We start from the raw sequence: 12,788 nt of genomic DNA, 5'->3' as shown, positions 1-12,788 counted from the left end.
ACCCTACCACCCCACGTTAGCCTACCATGAAGTGGGCTAAGGGGTACGCTCTGTTCTTCCATCCTCCTGGGCAGGGGGTATTGTAGTGAGGCCTAATGAAGGCAACACAATTTTATGTTTTCTTGGTGGATGGATCTACTTCCAAGATGTCTAATCTTGAAGCTCTAGGAAAATACTGCTTATTTAACAGATTTTGGACCATCATTTTGCAAACGTGCTCAAGTTCCTTGGTCAGAAATTAGACTTAACATAGCAGGTTGTATCATGGCTCATCAGTATATCTTGCATGTTACCTGTTTATTAATTCTCTCTCCCCTACCTAGGAATTATTTACTTAACGTCAACCCTTAGCCATTTGGGATCCATTACACTTTTGTTGATGGTCTGTGCTCGAGATGGTGGCGGGCTCACGTCTGTCATTAATGCTGACGTCACTGTACACGTTCTTCAGACCGCTCTGGCACCTGCTGGGTTTGAAAGGTCTAAGTATACTTTCTCAGTGTATGAGAACTTGCCAGAAGACAGCCCTATCGGAACCGTGAAAGCACGAGGGCCCTTGAGTAAGTACTTACCGCCTATGCTCTATTGAAGTCCATTGCTGGAACATTGTGCTTTTCCTGGGCTGTACAACCTCGAATAATACTTTCATTCAATCTATTTTACCTAATGTAAGAAGGATGAAGGAAATAGTGAAACCTGTGGCCTGCTCTTATCCTTTCAACATTTTTTCTATCTTCAAATATCTTTTTTATTACAAAAGTAATAAGTACTTTTAAAAGAAAGTTTAAAACAATGCAGAGTAATCATAATGTAGAAAATGTAAGCCTCCTATAACCCACCTCCTAAAACACATGCACTTTTAAAAAAATTTTTATAAAAATATATCCTACTATACTTGTTTTCTTTTCTTTTCACTTACTATATACTGGACTTTCCAAGTAACTGTACATTATTCTAGCTCGTTTAAAAAATACTTATATGATATTTCAACTTAGATAAAGACAATGTTTTATTCAAACATTTCTCCTTTGCTGTCAGTTTGTGTGATTTACAATTTTCTGCTAGTCCAAATAGTACTCAAGTGAATATCCTTGTACAACTATCGAGCAAGTATCTTTGTTTGACTGTCTTTCATACTCGTAAAGGTACCTCTGCAAGGTAAACTCCTAAAAGTAAGTTACTTCTCCAAAGAGCTTGTCCACCTCCCAGTCCTTTCCTTTTCCTTCCTCTCTCTTTCCTCAACATTCATGGTGGGTATTTGACATTCAGAGGTAGATGTAATAGGGAAACATCAACATCAACTTAATTTGGTTTCTTTGAGTATATAAAAAAAAGTATCCAATTATGTTCCAGATCTCTTTCCCTTTTACCTGCCACAGTGAAACCTGTGGCTTGTGCTTTGTCCATTTATACATCCTAAACCTCATCTGTACTTCTCAACAAGCTTTGAAGAGCCGAGGAAGAAGTATGACATTGTATTCCCTGCATACACACACACACACTTTCAGCTTTCAGCATTGCAGGTATGCTTTTTTTTTTTTTTTTTTTTTTTTTGGTATGCAGTGATTGCTTCCCTTTCTTTCAGATTCCTCTGAGCCAATCTTTTACAAAATCTCCTCTGGCAACCTGGATGGAAAGTTCTCTCTTCACCCCTGGCTGGGCACCCTTCGTACCCAGAAGCCCCTGGATCATGAGACGCAGCCCGTGGTGGTGCTCACAGTCCAGGCACAGCTTGGCAACTCCCCAGCCTTCAGCAGCACAGAAGTTAACATAACTGTAATAGATGTCAATGATAACCACCCTGTCTTTCCCACAGCCTCTGACGAGATTAAAATATTCCAGAGCACACCGCCTGGCACAGCCCTCTACCTTGCACGTGCAGAAGACAAAGACAGTGGGCTGAATGGGTTTATCCGATACTCCATCGCCAGCCAGGATCCAGGCGTCTTCACCATTGACCCCCGCCTTGGCGTGGTGTTCCTCAGTGAGGGCCTGGGAGGGTATGAGCCACAGAGATGCACACTAACTCTCATGGCCAAGGACCTAGGCGTTCCTCCTCGGGCGTCCCTGTTAGTGCTGACAGTAGTTACCGAAAAGCGAGAATCAAGCGCATCCTTGGTTTTTGAGAATTTGGTCTATCAAGTAGAAATTAGCGAGTCTCTCTCCCTGACCACCCAAATACTGCAGGTTCATGCCTACTCATTGGACACACAGCCCCACACTCCGAAGCTTGTGTACTCGCTGGAACCCAACGTGCATTCTGCCGTGTTTGGCATCCGCCCTGACACAGGTTGGATTTATTTACGGCGACAGCTCGACTATGAATCTACACAGACATATAATTTTAGAGCATTTGCCTGGGTCCCAGAGGACAGATTGTTGCAAACTGTGAGCACTTCAGTAATTGTTCATGTCTTGGATGAGAATGACAATTCCCCTACATTCCTGAATGACTCATTCTTTTTGAAAGTCGAGGAGAGCCCTGCTCCCCAAGGGGCAATAGGCAAAATTACAGCAATTGACAGAGACTCTGGAAAGAATGGACAGCTATCATATTTCCTTCTGTCTGATGGAAAATTCTTCAAGATGAATCCTACTACAGGTAGCATTTTGTAGCTTCTACCTATTCATGTAACATCGGGCCTGACAAAACTCTAATTTTCTAGGCACAGCATTAATGCAAACATAAAATTAAAGTTCTTTGCAAATGTGTGTATTTGACTACAGCATTGTGTTGTTTTAAAATGAAGTAAAAATTTAATAGAACGTTACCTATATGATCATTCTCTCTTTTCTCACACGTAAGTATCACCAATATATTGTTCTTACTCTGAATTAGAGGCACAGTCAAAAATGGGTTCAGTAAATCCTTGTGTTAAGCTTAATATTTCCCATCACTCATTCATTTTCATTTGTAGATGTTTTCACAAAGTCAAAAAATGTTCTATGGAATGTAAATTTCATCATCGTAAATTGGGAAATCAGTTCATTAGTAAAGATTTCAAAATCACTCTATGGCTAGATGTCCCCATTCTCATTTTGGTAAGGGAAGGGAGGAACAGGCGAATATTTGCAATGAATGTTTTTGAAATCTTAATTTAAAAATTAAATATAAAAATGTTACTGTATTTTACATTTGTATTGTATAAATTTACAAGGGATTTATTTAGTCCCTACAACCACGTACAAACACAGTATAGTTCTCCCACAGCTATATAGGCAGGGAAATCAAGACTCATGTCTTGGAGCTAGTGGGAGGTAAGAGGCCACCTTTTGTACAGTTCCAAGAGGCACCATTTATATCAGATCTGTGTAAATGGTATCCCTTGCCCTTTAGTGGTGACAGCATTTGAATGCATTTTTAATTATCTTCAAGCCTTTGTTCTAAAGGCACCTTTGTGAGAATTAGGAAAAAGTGCCGTTTCCTCCACACTGACCTAGCTTTTCACCAGGGCATGTGGCTTGCCCAGAGTAGTGCCAGCTGGAGTTTAGCTCCCATTCACTCCCTGAACTGGGATCCCCTTCGTGGGGGAACACGGTGCACAGCTATATTTGATGGCCCTGTTTACACTTTGCACGGTGGCTAGACCATTTTCGAGGTCTTCTATTTCATTTGGTAACGTATATTTTTTTAAATATACAAGCTACTGTGGGTTCCCCTTTGGTCTTCTCTCTCCTACAAGCAGTCCTGCCCCCAGATTCAGAAGACCAGGTGTTCATTCCAAATTTGGTTGTATGGCCTTGAGCGAGGAGCTTAACCTTAGAGCTTCAGTTTCTTTATTCTGAATAGAGGAGATAATTCCTGACATGCTGTGTGTCATGTCCTGAGGATAAAGGGCCACTTGCAGACTGTGTGCTTGTAAACTGTTCCCATTCGCCAGGGCTGGGTACAGTGCAGCAAGGCAGGGTTGAGGGGCATCCTTCAGCACAGGCAGGTATGACCGTCCTCACATCCTGGGCTCTTCGCAGAATTTCTAGTTCACAGGACTCTTGCTCCCACTGAGCCCTGACGTGGCATCACCCACACCCTAGTCCCAGGCTGAGCCCCACAGTCTTTTTTACCAGTGACTGTCAGGCATCTGCCACTCGTCAAACAGGATTGATTCATCAAATAAAAACCTGTTTACCATTCATGAGTCAGAATTTTCAGAAGAGAATTATAGTTTGGAACTTAAGAAAACACAGTTGTGTGTGATTTTTGTTAATTTTAAAAAAATAAAAATAAAAAAACCAGTTGTAGTAAACACTGAATGTTTTATTTGTTCCTCATTTCTGGTTTTTGTTTTGTTTTAACCGGTCATTTTATTTGGATTAAGTGGGGGAAAAATCCTTAGAAATGGGAATGTTAGGTGGTAGTTTCATATTTGCTTTATCACAAATAGGTCTTTTCATAAAGGGTGAGGAAACCAATCCCTGGCGAAGCTCCGAGCAGGAGCTGGGCTCCCTGAGAGCACTTGGCCTCACACAGTCCTGGCCACAACCTTTGTGCCTGAGTCTCCATGAAACATGAGGGAAGTTACAAAAGGCAGCACAGATCTCATTAAGAATATGTAAAATCAGTCTTGTGAGGCATTAAGAGTTATTTGGGAAGTCACTGTCCGTCAGTACAAATAGTGATGCTAGTGATATGAGAAAAATTACTATATAAATTAAAGGCAAACCATTGCCCGAGGAATGTAATTAGGCTTTCAGAAAAATGTTTTGCCATTATTTTAAAGCAATTTAATAACTACCATGAGTGTAATAATTTACAGTTTACAAAGTACTGTTAAATTTATTATTACATTTTTTTCTGCCAGCCTAGGAGATCGGCTCAGAAAGGTCTTTACGTACCTGAGGAGGTGAAATTGTGATGCCAAGGATCGTGTGCTTTCCACTAGTCTTTAGAGCAGCCATAAGGGGATATGCAGGAACTCAGTCTTCCAAATTATTCCTAAATTCCCACCGAGTGCTTTATGGTTTTTTTTTTAAATGAATTAAATTTTGAGTTCAAATAGTTGACAGTAGATAATTTGAAATAAAGAATGACATATTTTCAGCAACAAATTCAGAAAAATTCTTTTAATGTTAGGGCCAGACTACTAAGTACATGGTCTTGGAAGTCGTGCCCTTGCTCAGAGCTTTATATTCGAGTATCTTTGCGCGGATTTTTTGGTGTGGTGCATCCTGCTGCTCTTCCAGTACAGTACCTGTCTCCTGTGTCCTCCTCTGCCCCTCAGGTGAACTTGTAAGCTGGGTGGCATTGGATCGCGAGCATCGAGGGCACCATCAGATGACCGTCCTGGTGACGGACCACGGCTCCCCACCGCGCAGTGCCTCCACGGTGGTTTACATCTCAGTCACTGACAGCAACGATAACAGGCCCTATTTCCCTCAGTGCCCCCCTGGAAAGGAATTACACATCAAGGTGTGTGGAATGAAGCAGGGAGGTGGCCTTGGAATGAATTTGTTATATGCAAGTCTGCAACATGTGTTTTGAGCACCATCTTGTGGCAACACGTGTGAATTTATCCAATCTGTCTCTGGAGATACATCCATCTCTAAAAGACCTAGAAGACATTTTGTGCATATCAAAAAGGCAATTTTTTTTTAAGAAAATTATTAGGCATTCTATTTTGGATTGCACATTCAATTATCTTATAATAACGTAGTTCTACCCTTTGTATACAAACATAACAGTACGCCATTGTCAGTAATGCTTAGAATTGTTTTTCCGGTACTTTGCTGCATGTCTTTGTGCAGGCCTCTTTGTGAGCAATTCATATGTATCTTTAACATGGTAGTTAAAGATAAGGGAGCAATCTGTAGCTCTGAAGTAGATAGACATATACCCAAAGACTGTGACCATGTACAAATTATTCTTATATGATCTCATCCTTTTTTATTTCCATATTTTGTATGTTTTATAATGTACATAATAAATTCACATATTAGTTCACGTTCATAATTTATAAATAAATGTATCTCACAGGGACTCATAATTTTTTAAAAGAATGAGCTATATGAATAAGAAGTTTGGAAGCTACTGCCCCAAAACAATTGAATTAGACATTCAAAATGTGCTTGAATATGCATATGGAACAACTCAGAAAATTATTTAGGAAGTTATTAACTTTAACCTGATCTTCCAAACCCAAAAGAAATATCTTACCAAAGCAAAACATCAGTTTGTTATCATTGTGGTTTCTATTTATATCATGAAAATATCCCATGGCTTAACTGGACAGATGGATTTTAAACATGGATTTGAACTTTACACTTTCATTTCAGTGTTCTGGAAAGTTCCTGTTAGTTAATGACATATTTTCTTGTGTGAGGTATGTTTCCCACAATAAAAGCTCATGTTTACTTTTAACATCTCTTGTACCATAACAACAACCTTTTTAAAAATATGCAGAGAAGGGGAAGAATGAGAAGATACTAGAATACTTAAAATGCATCAAAAATCTAAGATCGCTTAACTTGAAATCCTTTTTTTTGGAGAATTAATTGAATACTTTAAATAATTTGTTCAATTTGAGTAAAAGATTTGAATTTGTAAGTTGGCTTCTTTCCATGGACTTACATCCATATAACTTTTATATGGTAGACATTTGAATAATATGCGTATTTTAACATACCTAAGAATGCTTAGTAGTTGTGTGTTCTTTCGTTTTAAGATTCATCGATATTTCTTTGAAATTTTCAATAACTAATTTTTAAGCCATTCATTTTAACAACAGGTTCTGGAAGGTCAACCAGTAAATATGTTGGTTACAACTGTGTTTGCAAAGGATCTTGATGAGGGAAACAATGGAGAAGTTATATATTCAGCATCTTCAGGTAAAAATCACTATTCATAAAGAACTAAGAGCTTTTCTCTTCCATTTATCAACTATCTATATCCTTTTGGAAATATAGGTTCTACTTTTATCATTCAAAACGCTCTAGTTTACTTTGAAAATAATACATAATTACAAACAAAATACATTTTTTATTGCTTAGAATCACTTCTGTTTTAAAGAAAGAATTTAAAACTTTAGTGAGAAATCATAGTTTTCTCTGTCCTAAATATAGATCATCCACCTTAAATGAATAATGTTTTATTTAAAGGAAAAGAGTAGTTAATGGATAGGAATTGGTATGAAGCACAAAGAAACATGTTTATGAATGCAAAGCATCTATGAATCTCCTACAAATTTAAGTTTTAAATATTTAAGTCCAAATATACATGTTGGAAAGTTAAATATTTTTAAGATCAGAGTAAATCTTACCCAGAAAATGTTTCATATGTTTGTACATGTAAGTGTATATAGGCACTTAACTGAGAGGGTTTACTCTTGTTTTTCTTTTAGAATGCATAGGTCTTAGATTTGTTCCAGTGATTAACTGTGTTTTTGAACTCTTCAGATGGCACTGTGTTTTATACCATTTTAAAAAGTATTTAGGGCTTTGTCATGTTTGACACAAACATAGGAAAACAAGAGACAACACTGCCCCTACCTGCAGTTAATTTGATTGTCGACATGGAAAACCCAAGAGATGTTACAGGAAAACATTGGAACTAATAAGAAAGCAAGTTTCCTGGGAACAAAGCCAACATAAAAAATCACTAACATTTTAAAAACTCAGCAGTTTTCAAAAGACTCATTCAGAGTAATAAAGAAAAACTGTAGAATGCAGGGACAGATTTACTGTGTAGCTAATGAAGCTTAAACTTTGGGTGCCTTTGCTTGCACTGGTTCTTCTCAGGGGGCATTGGGCAGTTTGTATTTGTAATATTGTCCTATTTTCCTCAAATTATGTAAGATCAGGATTTGTGCAGATTAAGGGCATAGAGTCAATTCCAATAAAAGATGTACAAGACCTTTATGTAGAAACTTACAAAATGTTAATGAAGGACTTAAAAGAAGAATTAAATGAAAAGATGCAGCATATGCATGCTTGGGAGGGCTCAATATCCTAAAGATGACAATTCTTAACAAAATATTTGTATTAATTTTGAATAATTCCAATCAAAACCTCAAGGAGTTTTGGGTGGAATTTGACAAGCTGATCCTAAAAGTCATGTGGAAGAGCAAAATACAAGGAATAACTCAGGCAGTGTCAGTTAACAAAACAAAACCAAGTGGGAGATTTGCTCTACCAGATCTTAATTCATAAAACTTTTGTAGTTAAGACATTATTGCATTAACTCATTGGTTGACAAATAGGTCCATGGTGGAAAAAAAATGTGGAAAGCCTAGAAACAGAACTTACACATATGGAAACTTGATATGTGGCAGGGGTGGGAAATAAATGGGGTAAAAATGGGCTAGCAATATATGATGATGATGTGATTGGTTACACATATGGCAGAATAAAATTATATCACTACCTCTTAACATATTGTTGAGGTTGTTTAAATATAGAAATCCTTGTATATAGAAATCCTTTATAGAAGAAAATATGAGAGACCATATGACATTGAGACTAAAGAACGATATTTAAACAAGAAAAAACACAAAAAGTCATAAAGGATTAGATGGGTAAATAGACTACATTAAAATTTGAAGTCTCACAAAAAACCATAAACAATGTTGTAAAGCCTATTCATAGGCTGGGAGAAGATGCTTGCAACCCATGTAACCAATAAAAGGCTAGTCTTAAGACTTTATTAAGGGCTTCTATAAATCAGTAAGAAAAAGACAAATAAATTAAAAACTGGGGCAAAGGATATTAGTAGATAATCTACTCAAAAGAAGAGAGAATAGTCAAAAACATCTTAAAACACGTTCAGCATCATTGTTATAACCACTTTGAAGACCAGTGAGGCAATATCGGATAAAATTTAAGGCGTGCTTACGTTATGTCCTTGAAGTTCCCCTTCTGTTATATACCCTAGAGTAACTCCCATAGATGGACAGAATGAGCCATGTAAGAGGCTATTCAATGAAGCACTGTTTCCATTGAATTGCATAATATTGAGCCCATAATGTAGTATATTCATTTGGAATACTCTTGAATAATAGAAGTGAATGCACTGGAGTGTCGTGCATTTCAGTATGGATAGGTTCTCAATACAAGGTTAAGTGAGAAAAGGCAAGTTGCAGAAGATATGCAGAATTATGCTATAACAGTAGTTTTGAGTCTATTACAGGCCTGCCTTTCATTGAGAAGGTTACAGATGATTCTTTTCATTAACTCCTTAATCAGGGAGCAAAGTTCTCTGTTCCTGTGCCTACACAAGGTATCCTATTTCTTTATCCAGAAATGTTTCAGAAGTTCAATGCAAACTTCCAGATACTTGTCCAGAGTTAGCGAGCCTGCAGCAGATCCCCATATGAGAATAGCTGTTCTGTGTTCGTGCTTTCCCCTGCTTCAAAGATTCTTTCTCCTTCTTTCTGTCTTCCCATTATTTACTTCTTAACCTTAACTGCCCATTCCCTTAGCTTATTCTTATCTGATCCTAAAGAGAAGAAAACTGGCCTTGTACATATGCATTCAAGAACCATCCTCTGACTGCTAGATCAGTTAGGTCAGGAGGATTATTATATTTTTTTTTCTGTTTTATTTTGGATTTGAGAAGGGAACATATTTCTTTGTATACCTTTGGGATAAAATGGGGATGGGAAGGAACACACACAAATGCACATATGCAAATAGACTAATACATAGATCTATATCCTTGCTATAATACCATTATTTTAAAATAAGCAAAACCTTGTTATATATTATTTATGGAAATATGAACTAGAAAGATACACTCTCACCTTAGGAAAGTGACTGTCTAAAGAGAAGGAAGAGGGGAATAAGAGACAAAAGTCCTACTGCTGTTTTATAATGAATAATGCTTTATTAATTTCTTTAAAAATTTAAATAGAATATTGAGAATTGATCAGTCTGGAAGGTGACACATGGATATTTATTATATGTTTTTGAATGTTTGAAATATATGTTACTTTCTTTAACAAATCCAGCTTCTAAAATGTTATTCAGGGTTTAGTGATATGAAAAAATGTGGTGATATATTGTGTTATTCATATATTTGTTTTTACTTCAACTATTTGCAAAATTTTTGAGGCAACAACAAAGCATAATACCAAGACAAGTACCAGTATAATAGGAGCAAATGTATGTATCATATTCATGAAAGTTTTCCACAGAATTCCTATGAGAATAAAGTAAATCAAAGCATAGGAATCACAACAAATAAATATGACGCAATTTTCTGCTCTAGATTCTGAGTTCCTGAAAAGCAGGGGTTCTGTTTTATTGGTCTTTATATCTTCTCTAACTGGGAAGGCTCTGTCCAATGGTAATGACTCAGCAACTGTTGAATAAAAGAATGAGAGCTCAAGCTTTATCAAAGATTTTATGGGTTGTTTGAAGTACTCAGATTTTATTGAAGAATACAAATCTATTGTTTCAGTAAGTGCCAATTGAACTACAAGTATCAATATGGACTTTGACATATTTTAGTGTCTGAATGGGTGTGTACAGCATATTCACTGAAAAGACCTAGAAACAGTAACCAACCCAGAAGCAATGAACACCTCTCATGCCTAGAATACGGTCTCCTAAAACGATTTTCCACCAAAAGAAGCCGGTAATCCTCGGAGAAATGGCTGATTCCTGGTCTTGGACAGGATGCCTACAAGATGAGCTTGTACAGTTTTGTCATACCACACACAATGAGGATATGAAAGACTCCTAGGATCATGTCAAAAAGACCAGAAACCAACTTTAAGAGGACCCCAATGTGCAAAGACAGGACATTTTGAGCGTCAGTCGTGATTATAATAGCAATATTGAAGCACATTTAGTATGTTTAAATCTGTTCATTAATGGTTCTTAAAACAGAACAAAACAAACCTTACTGAACATAGTTGGAGTATTGGAACATCTTACTGAACCAATATTATGATAATTTTGGAAACCAATATTATTTCAAAAACTGGTAAATAAAGGTTTAATATCAAGCATTTATCCTGCCTTTCCTATAGTGAACAGTTCCACTGTGTTATCAAAAATCAGTGAAAAGCTTCTCTTTATTGAAATATTCCAGCTAATAAATGAAGAAGGAAGGATAAACTATTATCCTTTGCAACACTTAATGAATCATTAGTGGATCTAGGCATTGTTCATCAGTGGAAGCTAACATCACAAAAAGGGAGTCAGATATGTGCCTCTGAAGGGAAATACAGACAGCACTTACGAAGTAGTCTTGCCAAAAATTGAACCTGATTCTGTTTAGTCCTCTAGATTGACCTGCCCATTTACAGCTAATACAGAGGACAGAAGAACATGTCAATCTACATGATGAAGATCCAACAGCAGCCAAATCTAGGCCATGGGAAACTCTTCAGGATTCATGATCCAGTTTCTTCAACAAATGAATTGCAAGGACAAAATACAAAGACAGATGGCAGGAATCCACAGATTGAAGAGAAATGCAATTTATAGACATTATTTTGATCCTAACAAACTCAATAGCAAACTGAAAAAATATGTATGCATCTGTGAGATGATTGGATATTTGAAAACTGGCTGGATCTTTTATAACATTAAGGAATTATCAATATTTAAATATAATATAATATTGTGGCTATGTTAAAAATATTTCTTTCTTTCTGAGATGCATGTTGAAATATTTATAGAAAAAATATGATATTTGGATTTGCTTCAAAACAAAATGTGGAAAGGAATTAGGTAGGTAGGGTGTGGATGAAATAAGATTTACCATGATTTGATAATTATTAAAGCTAGGTGCTTGGAACATAGAGATTCATTATATCATTCTGTCTGATTTTTTATATATTTGAAAATTTCCATAATAATTTTTTTGCAGAAATTTGCTAGGTTCCCTATACAGATATATTTTAGTATTATTTTTATGTAATATTCACATGCAGTTTAAGTCAGATAAATATTCCACATGATCTCAGATGCATTTAGATCAATTGATTCTCTGTTTCCTGCATTGTCAATTAACATTAATTTTCCAATTTTTTTTTGTATTTATGTAGAAGATAGTTATGATCACTTTAAGATTGATGCCAATAGTGGTGAAATAAGAACAACCACGATGCTTTCCTACAATTATAGACCTTCCTACAGGATGACTGTAATTGCCAGTGACCAGGGGGTGCCTCCTCTCCAAGGACAGGCAGTTATTAATATTCAGGTATTGTCCTATTGTCACCATAGAATGTTCTGAAGGTTTTATTTGGTTCTTATACAAGTGTACAGAGTGACGATTCCTTAAAAATAAGAATACTATTTTAAGAGACGTGTTCTTTTTATTATCACCAAAGAGATGATTTAGAGCCAAATGATATTTAAAATTAGCTTTGTACAATTCTTGACAAGATACTTAACTTCATTGTAAAATGGGCATTTATGCTGCTTAGTTGTTAATGAACAAAATCATCTTTAATTAATTTCAAGGACCTGGTAAATTTCTAGAAGAAACTTATAAGTAAACAAATGGCCACACAATAAATTCCAAAGTTTTTTGTAATTTTTTAAAATTTAGAAAAGTCACTTGAATTCCATATTTAAGATTTGATTTTACTTTAACCATAGTGAACAGACAAATTGTGGGAAGTCTTGACAGTAGAAAATATTATGCAAAGCTGTTAGAAGTAAACTGTCTGTGAATACCTAGATCTCTTTATTCATGCACATTTTACTTAGTAGTATTAATATAAGCTAGACTATATTTCCCCAAGAATTCTGTTTCCAAATTATAGTTTTCAATTAAGAATATGTGAGTTAGGAGAAATGTCTATAAGGTCATATCTCAAGTCTCTTGTTTCAGACAGAGA

The 12,788-nt window shown here is 36.2% G+C and overlaps 1 protein-coding gene across 1 annotated transcript in view; it reads left to right on the top strand.

The window, feature by feature from the left end:
- The window catches only part of DCHS2 (dachsous cadherin-related 2), a 275,014-nt gene that overhangs the window by 195,652 nt on the left and 66,574 nt on the right, over nt 1–12,788 (top strand). The window contains 5 exon segments of the mRNA XM_037830862.1: nt 324–560; nt 1,586–2,602; nt 5,220–5,407; nt 6,723–6,822; nt 11,988–12,145. Coding sequence (XP_037686790.1) covers nt 324–560; nt 1,586–2,602; nt 5,220–5,407; nt 6,723–6,822; nt 11,988–12,145 — 1,700 coding nt within the window.

Source organism: Choloepus didactylus, chromosome 3 (genome assembly GCF_015220235.1).
Source record: "Choloepus didactylus isolate mChoDid1 chromosome 3, mChoDid1.pri, whole genome shotgun sequence".
Taxonomy (NCBI): Eukaryota; Metazoa; Chordata; class Mammalia; order Pilosa; family Megalonychidae; genus Choloepus; species Choloepus didactylus.
The sequence above is the reverse complement of the archived record's forward strand: the minus strand, read 5'-3'. Positions and strand labels throughout refer to the sequence as shown.